General features: G+C 35.4%; 1 protein-coding gene across 1 annotated transcript in view; it reads right to left on the bottom strand.

Annotated features, from left to right (window-relative positions):
• LOC107139293 (snake venom 5'-nucleotidase-like) overlaps positions 1 to 19,721 on the bottom strand; it is a 60,386-nt gene that overhangs the window by 25,550 nt on the left and 15,115 nt on the right. The window contains exons 2-5 of the mRNA XM_015482174.2: positions 11,614 to 11,765; positions 2,768 to 3,348; positions 1,638 to 1,785; positions 348 to 513 (exon numbers count right to left, since the gene is read on the bottom strand). Of these exons, the coding sequence (XP_015337660.1) occupies positions 348 to 513; positions 1,638 to 1,785; positions 2,768 to 3,348; positions 11,614 to 11,765 (1,047 nt within the window). The remainder of the gene's footprint in view (positions 1 to 347; positions 514 to 1,637; positions 1,786 to 2,767; positions 3,349 to 11,613; positions 11,766 to 19,721) is intronic.

Here is a 19,721-nt window from a genome sequence, read left to right as displayed (position 1 = left end):
GATTTGTATATAAAGCCTGACCACAAAATAGTACCTTATTTCTCAAATAAGAAAAGTAATTTTAAAAATAAAATTTTAGATACTTAAAAATTGAAAGAACCCACCCAAATATACCAATAAACAAATAAATAACTCTAATTTTTAATAGGAAGTATATTTTTTACATTCTAATACTTTGACAGTCTCACAATACTAAAAATTTGAGATGATTTTATAATCACCCTTACACATTAACATTTTAAAGTTTTACAAATTTAAACCTTAAAAATGTTAAGTCATTTATTTTAGTTTCATTATATAAAAAATAATTGATGAGTGTGTCACTTATTAGAAACGTTTATACATACCTCCCATCGAGAGCTGGGTACTTGTATACCCCATTTTCAAGTGCTTCAAGCAGCTGTGCACCTGTTACTCTAACAACTAAAACTGGGTCTACTATCGGAAGAACAGCCAAAAGATCATGCAAAGTGAAATTCCCTACTGGATGTATTCGATCAGATCTGAGTGTACCTATAATAATTTAAAAGAAAAAAGTAATATGCATTTTAATTTAATTTCTTCCATAAAATGTCACCTTTATGTCTTATGTTCAAAAGTTCAGAGTTATATACCACACTTGATAAAAGTTCCTGATTATTTTTCTAATCTCTTCCCCATGTTTACTTCTATCTTAATAATGTCTAGCATATTCATTTTTGGAAGATTTAATTTCATATTAGCTACCATTTTCTCCTAAATTACAACAACTGGAAAGAATACAACAACTGGAAAGCCACTACCTCATCTCCTGTTTTCAGACAGGAACTTGCCTAAGAAATTCCAAAGCAAAGATTGTCTATTTTTAAAGATGTCCACAGGGGGCAAAAACAAAATAATTGTAAGTTAATAATTTTAAATTTAAACAAATTTCACTCTTAGAAAGTGTTTCCACAAGTTTAATTATTTGTGTGTAAGATTAAGATCACTTGTATTTTCAGTGGAAATAGCATTAAGAGGAATGTATAGCTAGAATATTACATGATGTTACATTCTAAATTTCTGAAGTCATCCATCTCATACTCACTGTGACTATACACAGTATCTAAAGCTCTAGATTATAGCATATTGATCAAGGCTTGTTTCAAAAAAGTGCTAGAAATTTTCTATAGAGAATTTTAATATCTCATAACCCAAGATAAGTCAACTTCAAACTATTAGTACACAAAATTGGTTAGGTTATGAACAGTTTCCCCATTTACCCTACAAGATTTCCCTCATCACTTCCTCTTATAGCTCAGGTAGGAGCTTGGGTAAAGAACAAAAGTTAAATGAAAGATTTCAGTCCATTGCTTCTCATATCATCAAAACTTGATAGCACACCATATTTAAGAGAGATAACAATGAGGCCACATTTTCATTCAAATCTCATTAAAAATTAAAAACCGGATGCTTTAATTTTCAAATAGAGTACCTAATGCTAAATGTTGTACCTAAGCATAACAAAAAATAAAAGGGCTGATCTCATCGAGTTAATGGAATGAATTTTGATATAGGACTTTGCATGTATTAAAAAAGGAATACTGTTATTGTACATTTTAAAAATCTAATTTTCGTCATTTTGTGTTTATTTTTAACAAATTAAATAATGAAATCACCTGAATTGAGTAGTGCTACATCAGCATGAGTAGCTTCCAACATTGCATTAGTTACCAAATTTCCAAGATTGCTCTCAGATCTTCTCACAGTAATTTCACGACCATCTAATTCCATGTCAATTGGGCAAAGAACTTCTTCTAACATATACTAAAACAAGGAAAAAAATAAGCTATCTAAAATAAACATTTATCAGCATTTAAATTAATTTTTTCTCTTCTCAATCATTTCTTCTTTACCTCCAAAATTGAATAATCTATGGAAACTCTTCCTCTCCAAATAATGTACTAAATAGATATCAAAATAATACATATTTCAACAATAATTTATTTTTCAAAGACATTTCAAGAGTCAGGTTATCATAAATTTTAAGAAATACCATCTATACATTAGAGAAACAGAAAACTACTATAAAAAAGCAGTTCCTGACACCACGCTTATCCAAAACAAAGCCATCCATTAATACGCCAACCAAAATCAAAATAGGGAGCTCTGTTCACACAGAACCAATTCAGGTACTCAAGATCATATGAAACAATGCATACAAAGATGTAAATACAACCTGGTTTATATTTCCCATCAGCTGTTACAAATGTAACATACACATGCACCTATAAGGAACTACAGTTTGTCCAATATGTAGAGGATACTTGAAAAAAAAACAAGACTTTCAAATGCCTATAAAAGTTTATGGTATTCAAGAAGAAAGAAGGGAGAAAAGAATGTTTGTCATTATAAACTGATGTAAAAGTCACCTGTAATTTTGTTAACCCGGTGCTTCTTTGAGAAGTAGAAGTAATCCCTTCAATAAAAAATAAATTCTTGCAGAATTAAGTACAGAAAAGTGTTTTCATAGTGATTGCTAAATAAGTCTACTGAAGCCAATCTAAATTCCTGTTATATTTATAAAAATTCCTGTTATACTTACAAAATTCCTGTTATATACTTATAACGCCAAAATAAAATATAAGTGGAACATGAAAGTCCAAATCTAATAAAGCAAAAACTACTGTTTATTATTTTGAAGAAGATGCCATGTGCACTATTGGTTATTTACTAATTACATACTATTATTTTGCACTACTGTCCATGTGATCAGTCTGTACTTAAATAATATAAGCAATTCGCATACCTGTATGTTCTGAGTAAAATCTTTTACTATTGCTTTAATATGTGAATCTTCTTCCAGGTAACTCAAAATGTCCACTTTCTCAAATACATATTGAAAAGATTCACCAAACAGTCTTATATTTATTTTTGTCAAGGTTTTAAAATCAGATCCACTTTTGACAATCCAAGTTTCATTCACCTTCCTGATTCCATAATCATGGTCATGGCCTCCTAGAATCAAATTGACCCCTTCTGCTCGTTGGGCAAGTCTGGTATCATTTCCCCATTTCATATGAGTCATTGCAATAACAAGATCTGCTCCTTCTTCTCTAAGTTCTATTGCTATTTCATTAGCAACTTCAACATAATCTTTATAATTTACATTTGACTTATTAACAGTAGCCAAGGTATCTAGCCAATCTTCTTCAACTAATCCCATTAACCCAATTTTTATATTGTTCCAGTGAATAATTTTTTTCACTGCACCATGTCCAAGAGGTTCAGAAGTAAATCTGTCATAGACATTACTGAGAAACCATGTAAAATGCATTTGTTTCATGTATTCTTCCAAAATATCCACACCAAAATCAAACTCATGGTTTCCTATAAAGAAAAACAAAATGTTTTTTGTTATTTCATTTTCATATTTAATTATTGTAGTTCTCCAAACAATAGAATTTTCAACACTTGTAAGACTATGTGTTAAGAGCAAGCATTTTATCACATACTACATTGAATTACTCCAACTTCCATTTACATATGATAAGTTTTAGAGGCCTTCATTTTACAGATTTTTTGCAATTCAGATAGCATTGTTTTATCAAAAAATCCTTTTTAATTTTTATTTTGTTCTTTTTATTTATACATGACAGTAAAATCTATTTTGATGTATTTACACAAACACTGAATATATCTCATTCTAATTAGGATCCCAGTCTTGTAGAGATACATGTTGAGATTCACTGTGGTGTATTCATATATACACATGAGAAAGCCATGTTAGATTCATTCCAATGCTTTTCCTATTCCTATTAAGAAGGAGGGACTTTTGATGCCTTCTAGATAATTTATTTTGCAACACATTACTTTCACAGTTGTAAATAACTTATGTACTGTAACATCACTTTCAGCTATGTGTAAAGAAATTAATTAATTAATTAAGGTGCAAAAAAAGGAGGGAAAAGAAGCCTTACAATATGGGGGAAATACAATGGTATAATTAATCCTGGGTTAATAATATGCAAATTTGAAATTTTAGTGAGTCTAAGCACACTTACCTACTTCAAAAGGATTCTAGTTTCTCATAGAAAATTTAAAATAACACCATTTAAATTAGCACTCCTAAAAATGAAATAATTAGGTATAAATCTAACAAAATATGTATATAGTCAACATGAGGAAAGAAATCAGAGAACTAAATAAATGGAGATATACTGAATATTCATGGAAAGACTCAATATTGCCAAGATATTAGTTCTTCCCAAATTGATCTATGGGTTCAATAAGATCCTAATCAAAATCCCAATCAAAAGAAATTATTTTGTGAGGGGAGAGGTGGGGAGGGGGGATGGTGGAGGATGGGAAAGGCAGCGGAGCACAACAGACACTAGTATGGCAATATGTAAATCAATGGATGTGTAACTGATGTGATTCTGCAATCTGTGTATGGGGTGAAGGTGGGAGTTCATAACCCACTTGAATCAAAGTGTGGAATATGATATGTCAAGAAATTTGTAATGTTTTGAACAACCAACAATAAAAAATTTTTAAAAAAAAGAAATTATTTTGTGGATATCAGAAAATTTATTCCAAAATTTATATGGAACATGAAAAGACCCAGAATAGTCAACAAAATAGTGAGAAGACTGACACAAGTTGACTTTAAGACTTATTATATGGGGCTGTAGCTATAGCTCAGTGGTAGAGCAACTGACTAGCACTTGTTAGGCACTGTGTTCAATCTTCAGCACCACATAAAAATAAAATGTATAAAATAAAGATATTGTGTCCATCAACTTAAAAAAGACTTGCTACACGCAGTATTAAAGACAGGTGATTGGTGAAAAAAAAGACAAATGGATCAAAAGAACAAATAAAGAGTTGTAAAAAAGATTCACACTAACACAATAGATGAATCTTTGACAAAGGAGCAAAGACAACAGAACAGTCTTTTCAACAAATGTTGATGAAAAAACTGAACATTCACATGCAAAAAATAAGCCTAGAACAGATTCTTTACTACAGTTAATTAAAATGGAATGCAGACCTACAGTTCAAATGCAGAAAGTGTAAAACTCTTAAAATTAAGATAATACAGGAGAAACTCTAAATAACCATAAATTTGGCAATGCCACTTTAAGAAACAAAATTAAAGGCAAAAAAAAGGTGGATAAGCTGGACTTCATTAAAATAAACATTTCTCTTCTGAAAAAGACACTGTCAAGACAATGAAAAGATAACCCAAAGATTAGGGGGAAAAATCTGTGAAAGACATATCTGATAAAGGTTTGCTAGCCAAAATCTATAAAGAACTCTTAAAATTCAACAATAAGAAAGAAAACAACCTAAATAAAAATGAGTCAAAAGTCTTTAACAGGTCAGAAAACACATGACAAAATGCAATATATTGTATGTCATCACACAGATACAAATTATGTCAGTATTACTACAAACCTATTAACATAACCAAAATCCAGAAAACTACCACCACCAAATTCTGACAAAGACGTAGAACAAAGTAATTCATTCACTGTTTTTGGGAATGCAAGATGATATGGCCATTTCTAAAGATAGTTTCTCAAGGTTTTTAAATTATTTTTAGTTGTAGAAGAACACAACATGTTTATTTTGTTTGTTAACTTTTATGTGGTGCTGAGGATTGAACCCAGTGCCTCACACATGCTAGGCAAATGCTCTACCGACTGAGCTACAACCCAGCCCAGTTTTGCAGGGTTTTTTTACAACACAATTTCACCATATGACCCAGCAATCATACATTTCATATTCACTCAAAAGAGTTGAAAATTTATATCTACGTAAACACCTGAAAAACAGCTATTTTATAACTGTCAAAACCTGGAATCAATCAATATGTTTTTAATGTATAAAGAACTCAGAAAACCTAACAAAAAATAAGTGATCCAAACAAAAATTGGAAAATTAACACTTCTCAAAAAAAGTAGTACAAATATCCAAAATAAATATAATGTAAGTGAAAAAAATTATAAACAAATAAAATACATGAAAAAACTACATTGAGAGTTCATCTCACCTGTTAGAATGGCTATTATCAAAAAGGCAAAAAACAACAAATGCTGACAAATATGTGGGAAAAAATGAACTCTTATAAACTATTGATGGAAAAATAAATTAGTATAGCCACTATAAAAAGAATACAAAGTTTCCCCCAAAAGCTAAAAATACACCAATCATAGGATCTAGCTATACCACACCTGAGCATATATCTGAAGGAAACAAAGTCAGCATACAAAAGAAATACCTACAGTGATCATAATAGCCAAGATATGCAATCATCCCAGGTGCCCATCAACAGTTGAATGAATAAAGAAAATATGGTACATATATACAATGGAGTATTACTTAGCAATAAAGAAGGAAATCCTGTCATTTCCAAGAAAATGAGCAGAATGGGAGAACATCATGTTAAGTGAAATAACACAGACACAGAAAAACAGTATACCGGGGAGGGGGGAAAGATGACCTGAAAGTTGAGAGATCATTAGGGTTTGGAAAAAGGGGGTCTGAAGGAGAGAGAAAAGCAGAGTGAATGGGAGAGGTAGAAGGGAGAGTAGACATAATGCATAATATATGAATGCGAAAAATGACACAGGGGATCCCATTAATTTGCACAATTAATGTGCAAATTTATTAATAATTTTAATAAAAAGAAAAGAGGATGACCTTCAGTAGGTAAATGAGTAGATAAAGCATATTACATCCAGACAGTGGATTATTAAATCATCAAGCCATTAAAATATATGGGAGCTGGGTGTGGTGGCTCACGCCTGTAATCCCAGTGGCTAGGAAGGCTGAGGCAGGAGGATCTCAAGTTCAAAGCCAGCCTCAGCAATTTAGCAAAGCTCTAAGCAACTTAGCAAGATCCTGCCTCAAAATAAAAAATAAAAAGGGCTGAGGATTTAGTTCAGTGATAAAATGCTCCTGGGTTCAATCCCCAAAACCAAAAGAGGGTGGGGGAAGCAATATAGGATATAGAAAAGTTAAATGTTTACTATTAAGCAAAAGATGCCTATCTAGAAAGGTTACATACTATAATGTATGTACATACTAGAAAATGCAAAACTGCAGATAAAGGAAAAAGATTGGTGATTACCATGGATTATAGGGGAAGGAAGGATGAATTAGGCAAAACAGAAGATTTTTAAGGCAGTGAAATTATTTTATGATACTATAAAAATATATATAAGTTGTTATAAATCTGCCCAATCTCATAGAATATACAGCACCAAGAATGAACCCTAATGTTAATTATGGATTCTGGGTGACAAAAATATGTCAACATAGGTTCATCAACTATAACAAATATACCACTCTGAATGACAATGCTGATAATGGAAGAAATTATACATATGCAGGAGAAGGGGATAAATGGCAAATCTCTGTATCTTCTTCTCAATTTTGCTGTGAACCTAAAACAGCTCTAAAACATAAAGTGTATTTAAAAAGAAAAAAAACAAGATATACAGTAAAGACAGATAAAGTCTAGTAGTTTTCTCTAAATATCACAATTTCATTTATTATAAGTACACTCACTTAGAAGATAGTTAAGATAGTGGCATGTAATATCTCCCATTCTTATTTAAGGCATAAATATTGAAACTGAATTGAACTATTTAAGACTGTATAACTTAATTCTGAACCATTTGTATTGTATTGAACCTTATTATATTAACACAAATTAATACTGAACTGTACAAGACTGTGTAATCTATGAAGCAACTTGGGGTAATCTCATGTCCTTAAAAACAATGCAAATAAATATCTTCACTCATATACAAAGAACTATTATTGAGCAACTCCAACATGCCAGACACTACTGTTGGTGTTAAAAATACAGCAAATATAAAACAGAAAAAAATTCTACTCTCATTGAATGAGGCAGACAAACAAAGAATAATTAAGCAAAATGTTAGAAACTTAATAACTGCTTTGGGAAAAAAGTAAAACAAGAAAGGCAGATCGAACACAAAAGTAAAGGGTGTAATTTTAAATAGGGTCCTCAGAGAAGGCAACTCTGGGTAGATATTTAAGAAAGAAAATCCAACCATGTAAATAACTGAAAGAAGACTTTATCAGAAAGAGGGAACAGCAAAAGCACAGAATTTATGTTAAGAATACTCCAGTAGTGATTGAGAAATATAAGCTGACAAAACAGCACCAGCAAAGTAAGTTGAGTGACAAGACAATATTATGTGAATCCCAAAAGTAATGGAATGCTAGATCATATCAGGTCTGATTGGCCTGTGAAGACTTGATTTTACTTTGACTAACTTCAGGAGACATTGGAGTTTTTTTAATAGAGGACATTATCTGACATTTCAAAATGTCAGATGGTGGATGGTGTGATGAGAATAATCTTTGGGAAGGCAAAAGCAGAACTAGGAAACCATTTTCTGGTAATAATCCAGAAAAGAAATAAAGTTGCTTAAAGCAGGGTGATAGAGTGGATAGGACAAAGTGAATAGATTCTGAACATGTTTCAAAAACAGAACCAGTAGGATCAGCTAGAAAACTGGTTTGAGGCTGCTAAGAGAATGACACCTAAGATGTTTTTACCTAACAGATACAAGGATGAAGAAGATGGAGTTGTATTAACTAAGAAAAGCACAACTACAGAGGAGAATATTTTGTTGGGGAATGAGGGGTTAATTTCAGACCTATTCAATATTCCAAGTCAAGATGTCAATTTGGGCTGGGGATATGGCTCAAGCGGTCGCGCACTCGCCTGGCATGCGTGCGGCCCGGGTTCGATCCTCAGCACCACATACAAACAAAGATGTTGTGTCCGCCGAGAATTAAAAAAAATAAATAAATATTAAAATTCTCTCTCTCTCCCTGTCTCTCTCTCACTCTCTCTTTAAAAAAAAAAAAAGATGTCAATTAAGCAGTTAGTTAAGAAGATCCAGAGTTGAGGCAAGCAATCAAGATCAAATATATGATTTTGGAGTCAACAAACAAATAGGATTTGAAGTCAGAAATATGATGAGAACACCAAGAGAGTGAATATAGACAGAGAAAAGGAACAATCAATTATTCTAATAGGCAATTAATATCCACACTATTTAAAGAACCCAAAACACAAAACACCAAAAAACAAATAACCCAATCAATAAATGGGAAAATAATCAAAACAAACATTTCTTAAAAGAAGAAATACTATGGCCAACAAATATATGAAAAAATGTTCAACATCCCTAGCACTCTGAGAAATGCAAATCAAAATTATACTGAGATTCCACCTCACTCCACTTAGAATGGCATCAAGAATATAAATAATTAATGCTGGTGAGGATGTTGGTGGGACTTCAAATTAGTACAACCACACTGAAAAGCAGTATGGAAATTCCCCAAAAGACAAGGATTGGAACCACCATATGGCCCAACTACCCCATTCGTTGGTATTTATACAAAAGAACTAAAAGCATACTAAAATGGTACATATATTCCAATGATTATAGCAGCACAATTCACAATATCCAAGTTACAGAATCAGCCTAGGTGTCTCTCAATAGATGAAAATGTGTTCTATGTACAATGGAGCTTCACTTATACATAAAGAAGAACAAAATTGTGTCATTTGCTGATAAATGAATGGAACTGGAAAACATCATGCTAAGTGAAATAACCAGACTCAGAAAGTCAAGGGTCAAATATTTTCTCTCATATGTGGAAGCAAGAGAGCAAAAAAGAAGAAATAAGAAAGGTATCTCTTATTAAAACAGAGGGAAGACCAACAGCATAGAAGAGAGGCATCCAGAGCGAGGGAAGAACAGAGGGCACAGTGAAGTACTAGGGAACAAAATCTACCAAATTATGCTACATCTATGAATAAATATATCACAATGAATCCTGCTTTTATATATAATTATAATACCTAATTTTAAAAAAATAATAAGAGAAGGAAGACCAGTAGGGTAGAGGAATGGTGTCAGGTGGAGGGAGGAAGGGAGGTAAAGAGGAGGGGCTGAGGAATGAGAGTCATCAAAATATAACTTGTACAGGTTTAAAAATGGCATAATTAATTCCTATATTATATGTATAATTATAATGCACCAATAAAACACTTTAAAGTCATGCAAATAAAAAAACTATAAAAAGTTTCTCAAATTCTGGGAAACACTTAAAATTACTCAGTTAACTAACTGTTTGATTGCTATTCCAACCAACAATTCTGTTTCATTTATTTTTTATTTAAATTAAATGCAACTATATATCCTGAATAATTCCCATACTTAAGAGAACATTATAACTTTTCCTAATAAAGTCATAATATAATGTAATACATAAAATAGGATGTACAGTCCTTAAAAATATATTTACAATGCATTTCAAAGGGGTGATTATGATGGAAATATTCAGTAGACTCCTCTATATTTACTCTGTACCTTTTACTATCCTACTCTAGTTTTAGGTAGTCCAGCTTCTACTGACTTCATTAGCTGGCTCCTTTATCTGCCAGCTTCCTATTAGATCAAACCAATGATAGATACAGAAATTTGAGAACTGATTAGGAAAGCAAACAGGGTATATATTTCCTAGATTTCTTCCTTCTTCTTCAGCATTTCAGAATGGCTGATAATAGTTTACTAAAGGTCATGTAATCTAGCAACTAACCTTTTCACAGAACTCCTCCCTTCCCTTTTTAAGGCTTAGATATGCCTCTCTATGCTAAACTCCATACTATCATTAACATAAAGAAAGTGTAAGCAATGTGTGTAATTTTAAACTTTCTAGCAGCCACATTTAAAAAAGAAATAGGTAAAAGAAATTTAATATATATTTATTTATTTATCATAATATTCCAATGTATTATCATTTTAGCATGAGATCAATACAAAAAAAGATTGAGATATTTTACAGTCTTCTGTTTTCAGTCTTAAAAGCCCAGTATGTATATTAAACTTACAGTACACCTCAATTGAACTAGTCACATTTAAGGAAATGTCACAGAATGTTAACATAAAATTATGGCATTATGAGTGATTATTTACCATGTCTTGGTACTTTCTATACTCTCAAAATTGCACTAAATTCATTAAAAATAATTTAAAGTGTCAAAACAAACTGCATATAATACTTAGCAAAACTAATAAGCTGAATATAACCAACAAGTTTGTCTTGCCTTCTTAGAATAGAAACCACCCAAAAAGTCTATAAAAAGAACACTGAAATCAACCAACTATAGTTTTGTGTTACAAACAATTCAAATAAACTGAAAATAACACCACTTATGGAAAATCTGTATGTTCTTCAGAGAGGGAGTCAAACACTATACAGCCCAGACTGTATTGCTAGTACAACGGTTTTCAACAATCATAGTTTCCTCTTTCATATTCAAGCCCAGGCCCAGCTAACTCAAAATTCATGATCTTAAGTACTCTGATAATATTTTTTTACTTTTGAACAGGCACAATTAAAAATATTATCATATAAAGTCAAACCTAGGTTTGATTACAAATTTTCATATTTACTGAACAGTCCTGATAACTGGCTCTGTCTTAGTGCCTATAAACTGATAAACAGGGTTATTTAACTCCTGTTCCATAAAATATTATAGAAGCAGTATGTAAATTAGATTTCAAGTAATAAAAAAGGCTTACAAATACTTACCAAACACTGCAAAATGTACTCCCAACTCATTTAATATAGGAATCATATGCTTTCCTTTTGTTATTGTACTTAAAACTGAAGGATTTAAGCAGTCACCACTAAAAATCAAGAGTGGATTCAAGAAATCAAACTTTTTCACAGCTGTTGCAAATCTAAAAAAAAAAGTTATATGCTATAATTTCATACCTTTGTCAAAAAGAAACAAACATCTTAAACAGCAACATGGTTTTCCTTTAAATTAAAATAAAAACTAAAATATGAAAACACAACAATTTTTAATTAGATCACTTCCTATAACCAACATACCTCACCTTTTAGCATAGTTGCATTCTGAAAAATTAAAACACAAATTTCTTAAATCATTTTCCATTTAAACATGAGATATATTATAACTCAAAAGATACTTAAAATTATGTGAAATGGATTAAAAGAGCACACTTTAAAGTACATAGCAAAACAAACTTTGCTAAACATACAAATCCTTAAGTATAAATTAAATCCCCCGGGGACCAGATGAAAGGAGGTTTATCTAATGTTTAACTAAGTTTTTAAAATTAAATTTATTGCATCAAGTTTGATATAAGAGAATGCCTCTTTCCATCCTTATAATCTAATGTTCCAATGGTAAACAAATTCCTCAAGACTCATTACTGTATACTTCCTTCATCCAATGCATCCCTTTGCTTTCACTGAAATCTGAACTTTCCCTGAGGACTGTAGTTACTTTACTAAACTTGTCCTCTCTAGTGGCCACTGCTCATTTTCTGACTTCCACAATAAACAGAATAGGGAGTGAAGAGAAGAGAGAGAAAAGAGGCATTCCCCAAAACTAATTTTAGACTGGACAAAGCTTCCCTTTTAAGCCTCAAGTTATCTAAATCTACCACTTGCTGTGCCAGCAAGTCCCGACATATTCAGTAACAGCACTCACTTCAAGAACTGGCCTTAGATTATGAAAAACTATGTACATGATTCTGATCTTTTTTTTTTACATAACGAAAACCAAAATTTATCTCCCCACATTCATGTAGCTTCTACCTTTCCCTTTTCTCCATATTTTGCCATTCTTTTTGTGACATTAACACCTTGAAGAGGCTCTACTACTTTGATAACTATCTCTAGTCCACTACATAAACTCATTGTTGTGGCCACATCTGCAATTTAAAAAATCCTTTTAAAGATGTACCTGATTCCTACATGTCTTTCCAGCCTTATCTCCTCTTTCAAAATGCACTCTAGCCCCAGGGACTATAGAAAATCTCTCTCAAACTTTTATTTCAAACGTACTATTCCTTCATAACCAAAATACCCTTTCCCAACCAAATACAGGAAAGTCTTCCTTCTCATTTTAAATTTTGTGAGCTCTGGGAAATCTCTTTGGCATATGAAAAATACCAGCATCATTGTTCTTGCACTTACTTATTTTTGATAAAGGTTACTCAAGGCCAGTATTGCAATACCATGATGCTTGATCTGATAACTAAGTTAGCAACAAAATAAAGGTAAGCAGTACATAAAGCATGGATATGCTGGACAAAGGGACAATTCAAGCCCTGAAACAGAACAGTATGAGATTTCTTCAAGCTATACAGAATGGAATACAACTTAAAAATATGAATAATTTATTCCTGGAAGCTTCTATTTAATATTTTCAGACCATTGTTGACTGGGTAATTGGAATCACAGAAAGCTAAATCATGCTTGGTCAGGGGGAGCAGGGAAATTAGCATACATTCCTGTTTCAAAATTTATTCACTCACATTGTTCCAGCTATAGTCTATATTATATGATTTCCAAATCAAAATCTCAGACTAGTCACCAAGTATTATACTACAAAATATGTAAGGAATACTACCTAAATTTAAGATTAAACTATCTAGTAAAGGACTAAGTGAGGCTTCTGCTCTCAAGCAGGATGTAGCAATTTTGGCAGACTACATTCCCATTTCAAAAACAAATAATAGTTTTGAAAACATCAAAGAACTAAGGGAGTAAAAAAAATTAAATGACTTGAAATTCCATAAAGTTGAAAACCTCTAAGAGGTAAGCAATTTATCACTGACTGGGGGATATCTGTCAATTATGGATGAATGACATTGTGAGTATAAAAGATGCAGAAAGGTTAAACAGAAAATAAAGTCTAACATACACAACATACAAGTAATTAGAATCCAAAGAGGAGAAGAAAAAGAGTCTGTATCAGAAGTAATATTTAAAGAGCTATTATCCATAATTCCTCAAGTTGATTTAAAAAGAACCCGCTAACATGTTCAAGAACCTCAGTGAAGCAAAGAAAGATATGAACAAAAAACTACCTTAGCACATCATAATCAACCTGCTTAGAAAACAAAGATAAAAAACTTAAAAGTAGAGCAGGGTTAGTAGGGTGATTGTGGTGATGGTATACAACATTACTGATACCTGACATTACAACATAAATTTTGGAGGCCATAAGACATTATAAAAAGTATTGGGAAAAATACCTGCTAATCTAAAATCTTATGGTCAACAAGGAATGATTAAAAAATGAATGAAACATGGACATTTATAGACAAAAAGAAAATTTATTGCCATTCAATCTGTATTACCAGAAATATTACAGAAAATTATTCAGGTTGACAAAATGATTCCAGGTAAATGCAACTGAACTATATACATAGAAATGAAGAGCACTGGAAAAGGTAAATATGTAATTTTATTTTATTTATTTTTGATAGTGAGGATTGAACACATAGACACTTTACCACTAAGCTACATCCCCAACTCTTTTTATTTTGAAACAGAGTGTCTCTAAATTGCTTAGGGTCTTGCTAAGTTGCTAAGGCTGTCCTGAAATTTGCAATCCTCCTACCTCAGCCTCCCAGGTCATTGGAATTACAGGTATGCACCACCCTGACTGGCTATAATTTTTTAACTGACTATTCAAATGAAAAATATTAATAATGTCATGTATAAATGAAACTAAAAGAGGTACACGTAAACACTAGGAGGAAGATAATTAAAGTACTAGTTTCATACAACGTTCAGGAAGTAACAGAAGATTAATAAGTTAAATAACAAATGAAGGATATATACATGTAAATGGACTAAACACTCCCATTAAATAAAAGAGATAAAAAGATTAAGTGGAAAAACCCTACAGTAATCTACTTGCAAGAGATACATTGTAACTCAACTCAAAGTGGATCAAGGACCCTGGCATTAGACCAGAGACCCTGTGCATAGTAGAAGGAAAAACAGGCCCAACTGTCCATCATATCAGCTCAGGAACAGACTTCCTCAATAAGACTCCTAAAACACAAGAAGTAAAATCAATAATGGGAGCCTTTCCGAGACGGGAAGATGGCGGCGAGGGGAGTGCATTACCCCCGTGTGCTGCTTCACTGTGTGGGAGTATGACAAGTCAGGACGGCTAAAGGATATCTTGTTAGGAATTTCCAGCAATAGTGGGGTGCTCCGGAACCTGGAGGAAGGATTTCCATCGCATGAGGATCTGCTACGGGGACTCAAACGCGAGAGGTTTGTCGCACGGAGGGTAACACGGCTTATTCAGCAAATCGCCCCGCGGCTAGAGTCTGCAGCGCGCGCTGGGATAGAGACGCAGGGTTACAGCGCTGCAGTTTCTGCCAGCCGTGCAAGCACCGTACTCAGGGCTGAATTCTGGGTTCGAGACGGGGGAAAGGAAGCGGTCCATCTCGGTTCTCCACACCGGTCAGACCACAGAGGAGGCCAGCAGCCACCATGATGGTAAACTGACGTCACCTTCCCTGTTTTAGACTGACCGCAGCTCATTCAGCCATAGATCAGGTAATTTCAGGCTGCAATTCACCTGCGGCTTGCAGACAGATTGCTAGGGTTCAGCGCCTGGGTGCTTCTTAGAACCTGAGCTTATCGGAGCGAACACCGAGCGCGGGGCGGCCGAGTTCCGGCTCCCGGAACCGTCCCGCGGAGCCTGCGGAGGCTGCTTCTTGGACCCTGCTCCTATCAGAGCATACAACAAGCACTAAGCAGCCGAATTCCGGCTCCCGGAACTGAGCCCGCGGGGACTGCTTCTTGGAGCTTACACTTATAGGAGCTTACACCGAGCACGGAGCGGCCGAGTTCCGGCTCCCGGAACTTCCCTAGACCGGGGCTAGGAGCCCGCGGAAACTGCTTCTCCGTACGGGTCCTGCTGACGGCCGGTCAGGACTCACCCGTTGCTTTGGTTGCCCGGCAAGAGGAACGAAATGCTGCCATTCGCATAGGACACCAACATGGCAGAGATCTGATGTCAGCAGAAAGCGGCGGAGGAGAGAACTTCATCAATTCCAGCGGTGACATAAGCAGTTGGTCTCCTGGTAGGGGGGGTGAGGCACAGTCACCCGAGTCTCCTCAATTTGTCGTTGAGCCAGAGGGGAGAAGCCGGGCCGCTGCCAGCGCCCGGAGCAGGCCCAGCGGCTCGCCAGCGTGGTGACCGTGTGGCCCCAATTGGAGAGGAGGCGGAGCGGAGCCACCACTCGCACCCGCAAGGTGGGCAGACCCGCGACCCAGTGGTGCATGGGCGTGGTAGGAGGGGCAGGGCAGAGCCGCCGTTCGCGCTTGCAAGGTAAACAGACCTGTGACAGCCGGGCAGGTCAGGCCCAGTGGCCTGCCAGTGCGCTACACATGTCACCCCAACTGGAATAGGGGCAGAGCAGATCCTTCTCCCACGCCCGGATCAGGCCCTGCCAGTGTGGTGGTCACGTGACCCTAATTGGAGTGGGGGCGGAGTGGGGGCAGAGCGGAACCTCCACTCGCGCCCGCAGGGTGAGCAGACCAGTGATCAAACTGCAGATCAGACCCAGGGGTCTGCAGGCGTGGTAGGAGGGGCAGGGCAGATCCGCCGCCCGTGCCTCCAAAGTAGGCAGACCTACAACAGACCGGTGGATCAGGCCCAGGAGCCTGCCGGCATGGTACAAACACCACCCTAATTGGAGTAGTGGCGGAGCAGAGTCACCGCCCGTGCCAGGAACAGGCCCAGCGTCCTGCAGGCGGGGTAGTCACGACACCCCATTTGGAGTAGGGGCAGAGTAGAACCGCCGCCCGCGTCTGCAGGGTAGGCAAACCTGCAACCGACTGGCGGATCAGGCCCGGTGGCCAGCCGGCGTGGTACACTCGTCACCCCAATTGGAGTAGGGGCAGAACAGAGCCGCCGCCAGCTCCCAGAACAGGCACAGTGACCTGCCGGCGTGGTAGCCACGACACCCCAATTGGAATAAGGAGAGAGCAGAGCCGCCGCCCGCACCTGCAGGAAAGATACGCAAGCAGTATGAAAAGACAAGGAAAGAAAGGACCACAAGCAATGCAGGTCAACGCAACTTTAGAAGAGGTAACAGCTGCAGCAGATGGAATGTCAGATAAAGAATTCAGGATATACATGCTTCAGATGATCTGGAGTATCAAGGAAGACATTAAACAGCAAAATCAGACAATGAAAGATCACTTCGACAATGAATTACGCAAACAAATCCAGGAAGCAAAGGATCAACTATACAGGGAGATAGAGGTTATAAAAAACAAACAATCAGAAATCCTAGAAATGCAGGAAGCAATAAACCAACTTAAAAACTCAATGGAGAATACTACCAGCAGAGTAGAACACTTAGAAGATAGAACATCAGACAATGAAGACAAAGTATTTCAACTGGAAAAGAACATAGACAGCTCAGCAAGACTGTTAAGAAACCATGAGCAGAACATCCAAGAAATATGGGATAACATTAAGAGACCAAACTTAAGAGTCATTGGGATACAGGAAGGTACAGAGCTCCAAACCAAAGGAATGAGCAGTCTATTCAATGAAATAATACGAGAAAACTTCCCAGACTTGAAGAATGAGACAGAATCCCAAATCCTAGAAGCCTACAGGACGCCGAATGTGCAAAATCATAAGAGATCCACACCTAGACACATTATAATGAAGATGCCCAACATACAGAATAAGGAGAGAATTTTAAAAGCTACAAGAGAAAGGAAGCAGATTACATTTAGGGGTAAGCCAATCAGGATAACAGCTGATCTTTCAACACAGACTCTGAAAGCTAGAAGATCCTGGAATAACATATTTCAAACACTGAAAGAAAATGGGTTCCAACCAAGAATTGTGTATCCAGCGAAATTAAGCTTCAGGATGGAAGATGAAATTAAAACCTTCCACGATAAACAAAAGTTTAAAGAATTCGCAGCTAGAAAACCATCTCTTCAAAACATCCTCGCCAAAGCATTACAGGAAGAGGAAATGGAAAATAACAATGAAAACCAACAGTGGGAGGTAGGACAGTAAAGGGGGGGGAAATAATCAAAGAGGAAAACAAACCATGTTTAGTAACAGAAATAAACAAATATGGCTGGAAGAACAACCCATATCTCAATAATAACCCTAAATGTTAATGGCTTAAACTCACCAATTAAGAGACACAGGCTAGTAGAATGGATCACAAAACAAGACCCAACAATATGCTGCCTACAGGAGACGCATTTGATAGGAAAAGACATACATAGGCTGAAGGTGAAAGGTTGGGAAAAATCATATCACTCATATGGACTTCGGAAACAAGCAGGAGTGTCCATACTCATATCAAATAAAATAGATTTCAAGCCAAAGTTAATCAAAAGGGATAAAGAGGGACACTACATACTGCTTAAGGGAACCATACACCAACAAGACATAACAATCATAAATATTTATGCCCCAAACAATGGTGCAGCTATGTTCGTCAAACAAACTCTTCTCAAGTTCAAGAGTCTAATAGACCACCATACCATAATCATGGGAGACTTCAACACACCTCTCTCGCCACTGGACAGATCTTCCAAACAAAAGTTGAATAAGGAAACTATAGAACTCAATAACACTATTAATAACCTAGACCTAATTGACATATATAGAGTATACCACCCAACATCAAGCAGTTACACTTTTTTCTCAGCAGCACATGGATCCTTCTCAAAAATAGATCATATATTATGTCACAGGGCAACTCTTAGACAATATAAAGGAGTAGAGATAATACCATGCATCTTATCTGATCATAATGGAATGAAACTGAAAATCAACGATAAAAGAAGGAAGGAAAAAGCATACATCACTTGGAGAATGAACAATAGGTTACTGAATGATCAATGGGTTATAGAAGACATCAAGGAGGAAATTAAAAAATTCTTAGAGATAAATGAAAACACAGACACAACATATCGGAATCTATGGGACACATTGAAAGCAGTTCTAAGAGGAAAATTCATTGCTTGGAGTTCATTCCTTAAAAAAAGAAAAAACCAACAAATAAATGATCTCATACTTCATCTCAAAATCCTTGAAAAAGAAGAGCAAAACAACAGCAAAAGAAGTAGAAGGCAAGAAATAATTAAAATCAGAGCTGAAATTAATGAAATCGAAACAAAAGAAACAATTGAAAAAATTGACAAAACTAAAAGTTGGTTCTTTGAAAAAATAAACAAAATCGACAGACCCTTAGCGATGCTAGCGAAGAGAAGAAGAGAGAGAACTCAAATTACTAGCATACGGGATGAAAAAGGCAATATCACAACAGACACTTCAGAAATACAGAAGATAATCAAAAACTATTTTGAATCCTTATACTCCAATAAATTAGAAGATAGTGAAGGCATAGATAAATTTCTTAAGTCATATGATCTGCCCAGATTGAGTCAGGAGGATATAGACAACCTAAACAGACCAATATCAATTGAGGAAATAGAAGAAACCATCAAAAGACTACCAACTAAGAAAAGCCCAGGACCGGATGGGTATACAGCAGAGTTTTACAAAACCTTTAAAGAGGAACTAATACCAATACTTTTCAAGCTACTTCAGGAAATAGAAAAAGAGGGAGAACTTCCAAATTCATTCTACGAGGCCAACATCACCCTGATACCTAAACCAGACAAAGACACTTCAAAGAAAGAAAACTACAGACCAATATCTCTAATGAACCTAGATGCAAAAATCCTCAATAAAATTCTGGCGAATCGGATACAAAAACATATCAAAAAAATTGTACACCATGATCAAGTAGGATTCATCCCTGGGATGCAAGGCTGGTTCAATATACGGAAATCAATAAATGTTA

Source organism: Marmota marmota, unplaced genomic scaffold, assembly GCF_001458135.2.
Source record: "Marmota marmota marmota unplaced genomic scaffold, marMar, whole genome shotgun sequence".
Taxonomy (NCBI): domain Eukaryota; kingdom Metazoa; phylum Chordata; class Mammalia; order Rodentia; family Sciuridae; genus Marmota; species Marmota marmota.
The sequence above is the reverse complement of the archived record's forward strand: the minus strand, read 5'-3'. Positions and strand labels throughout refer to the sequence as shown.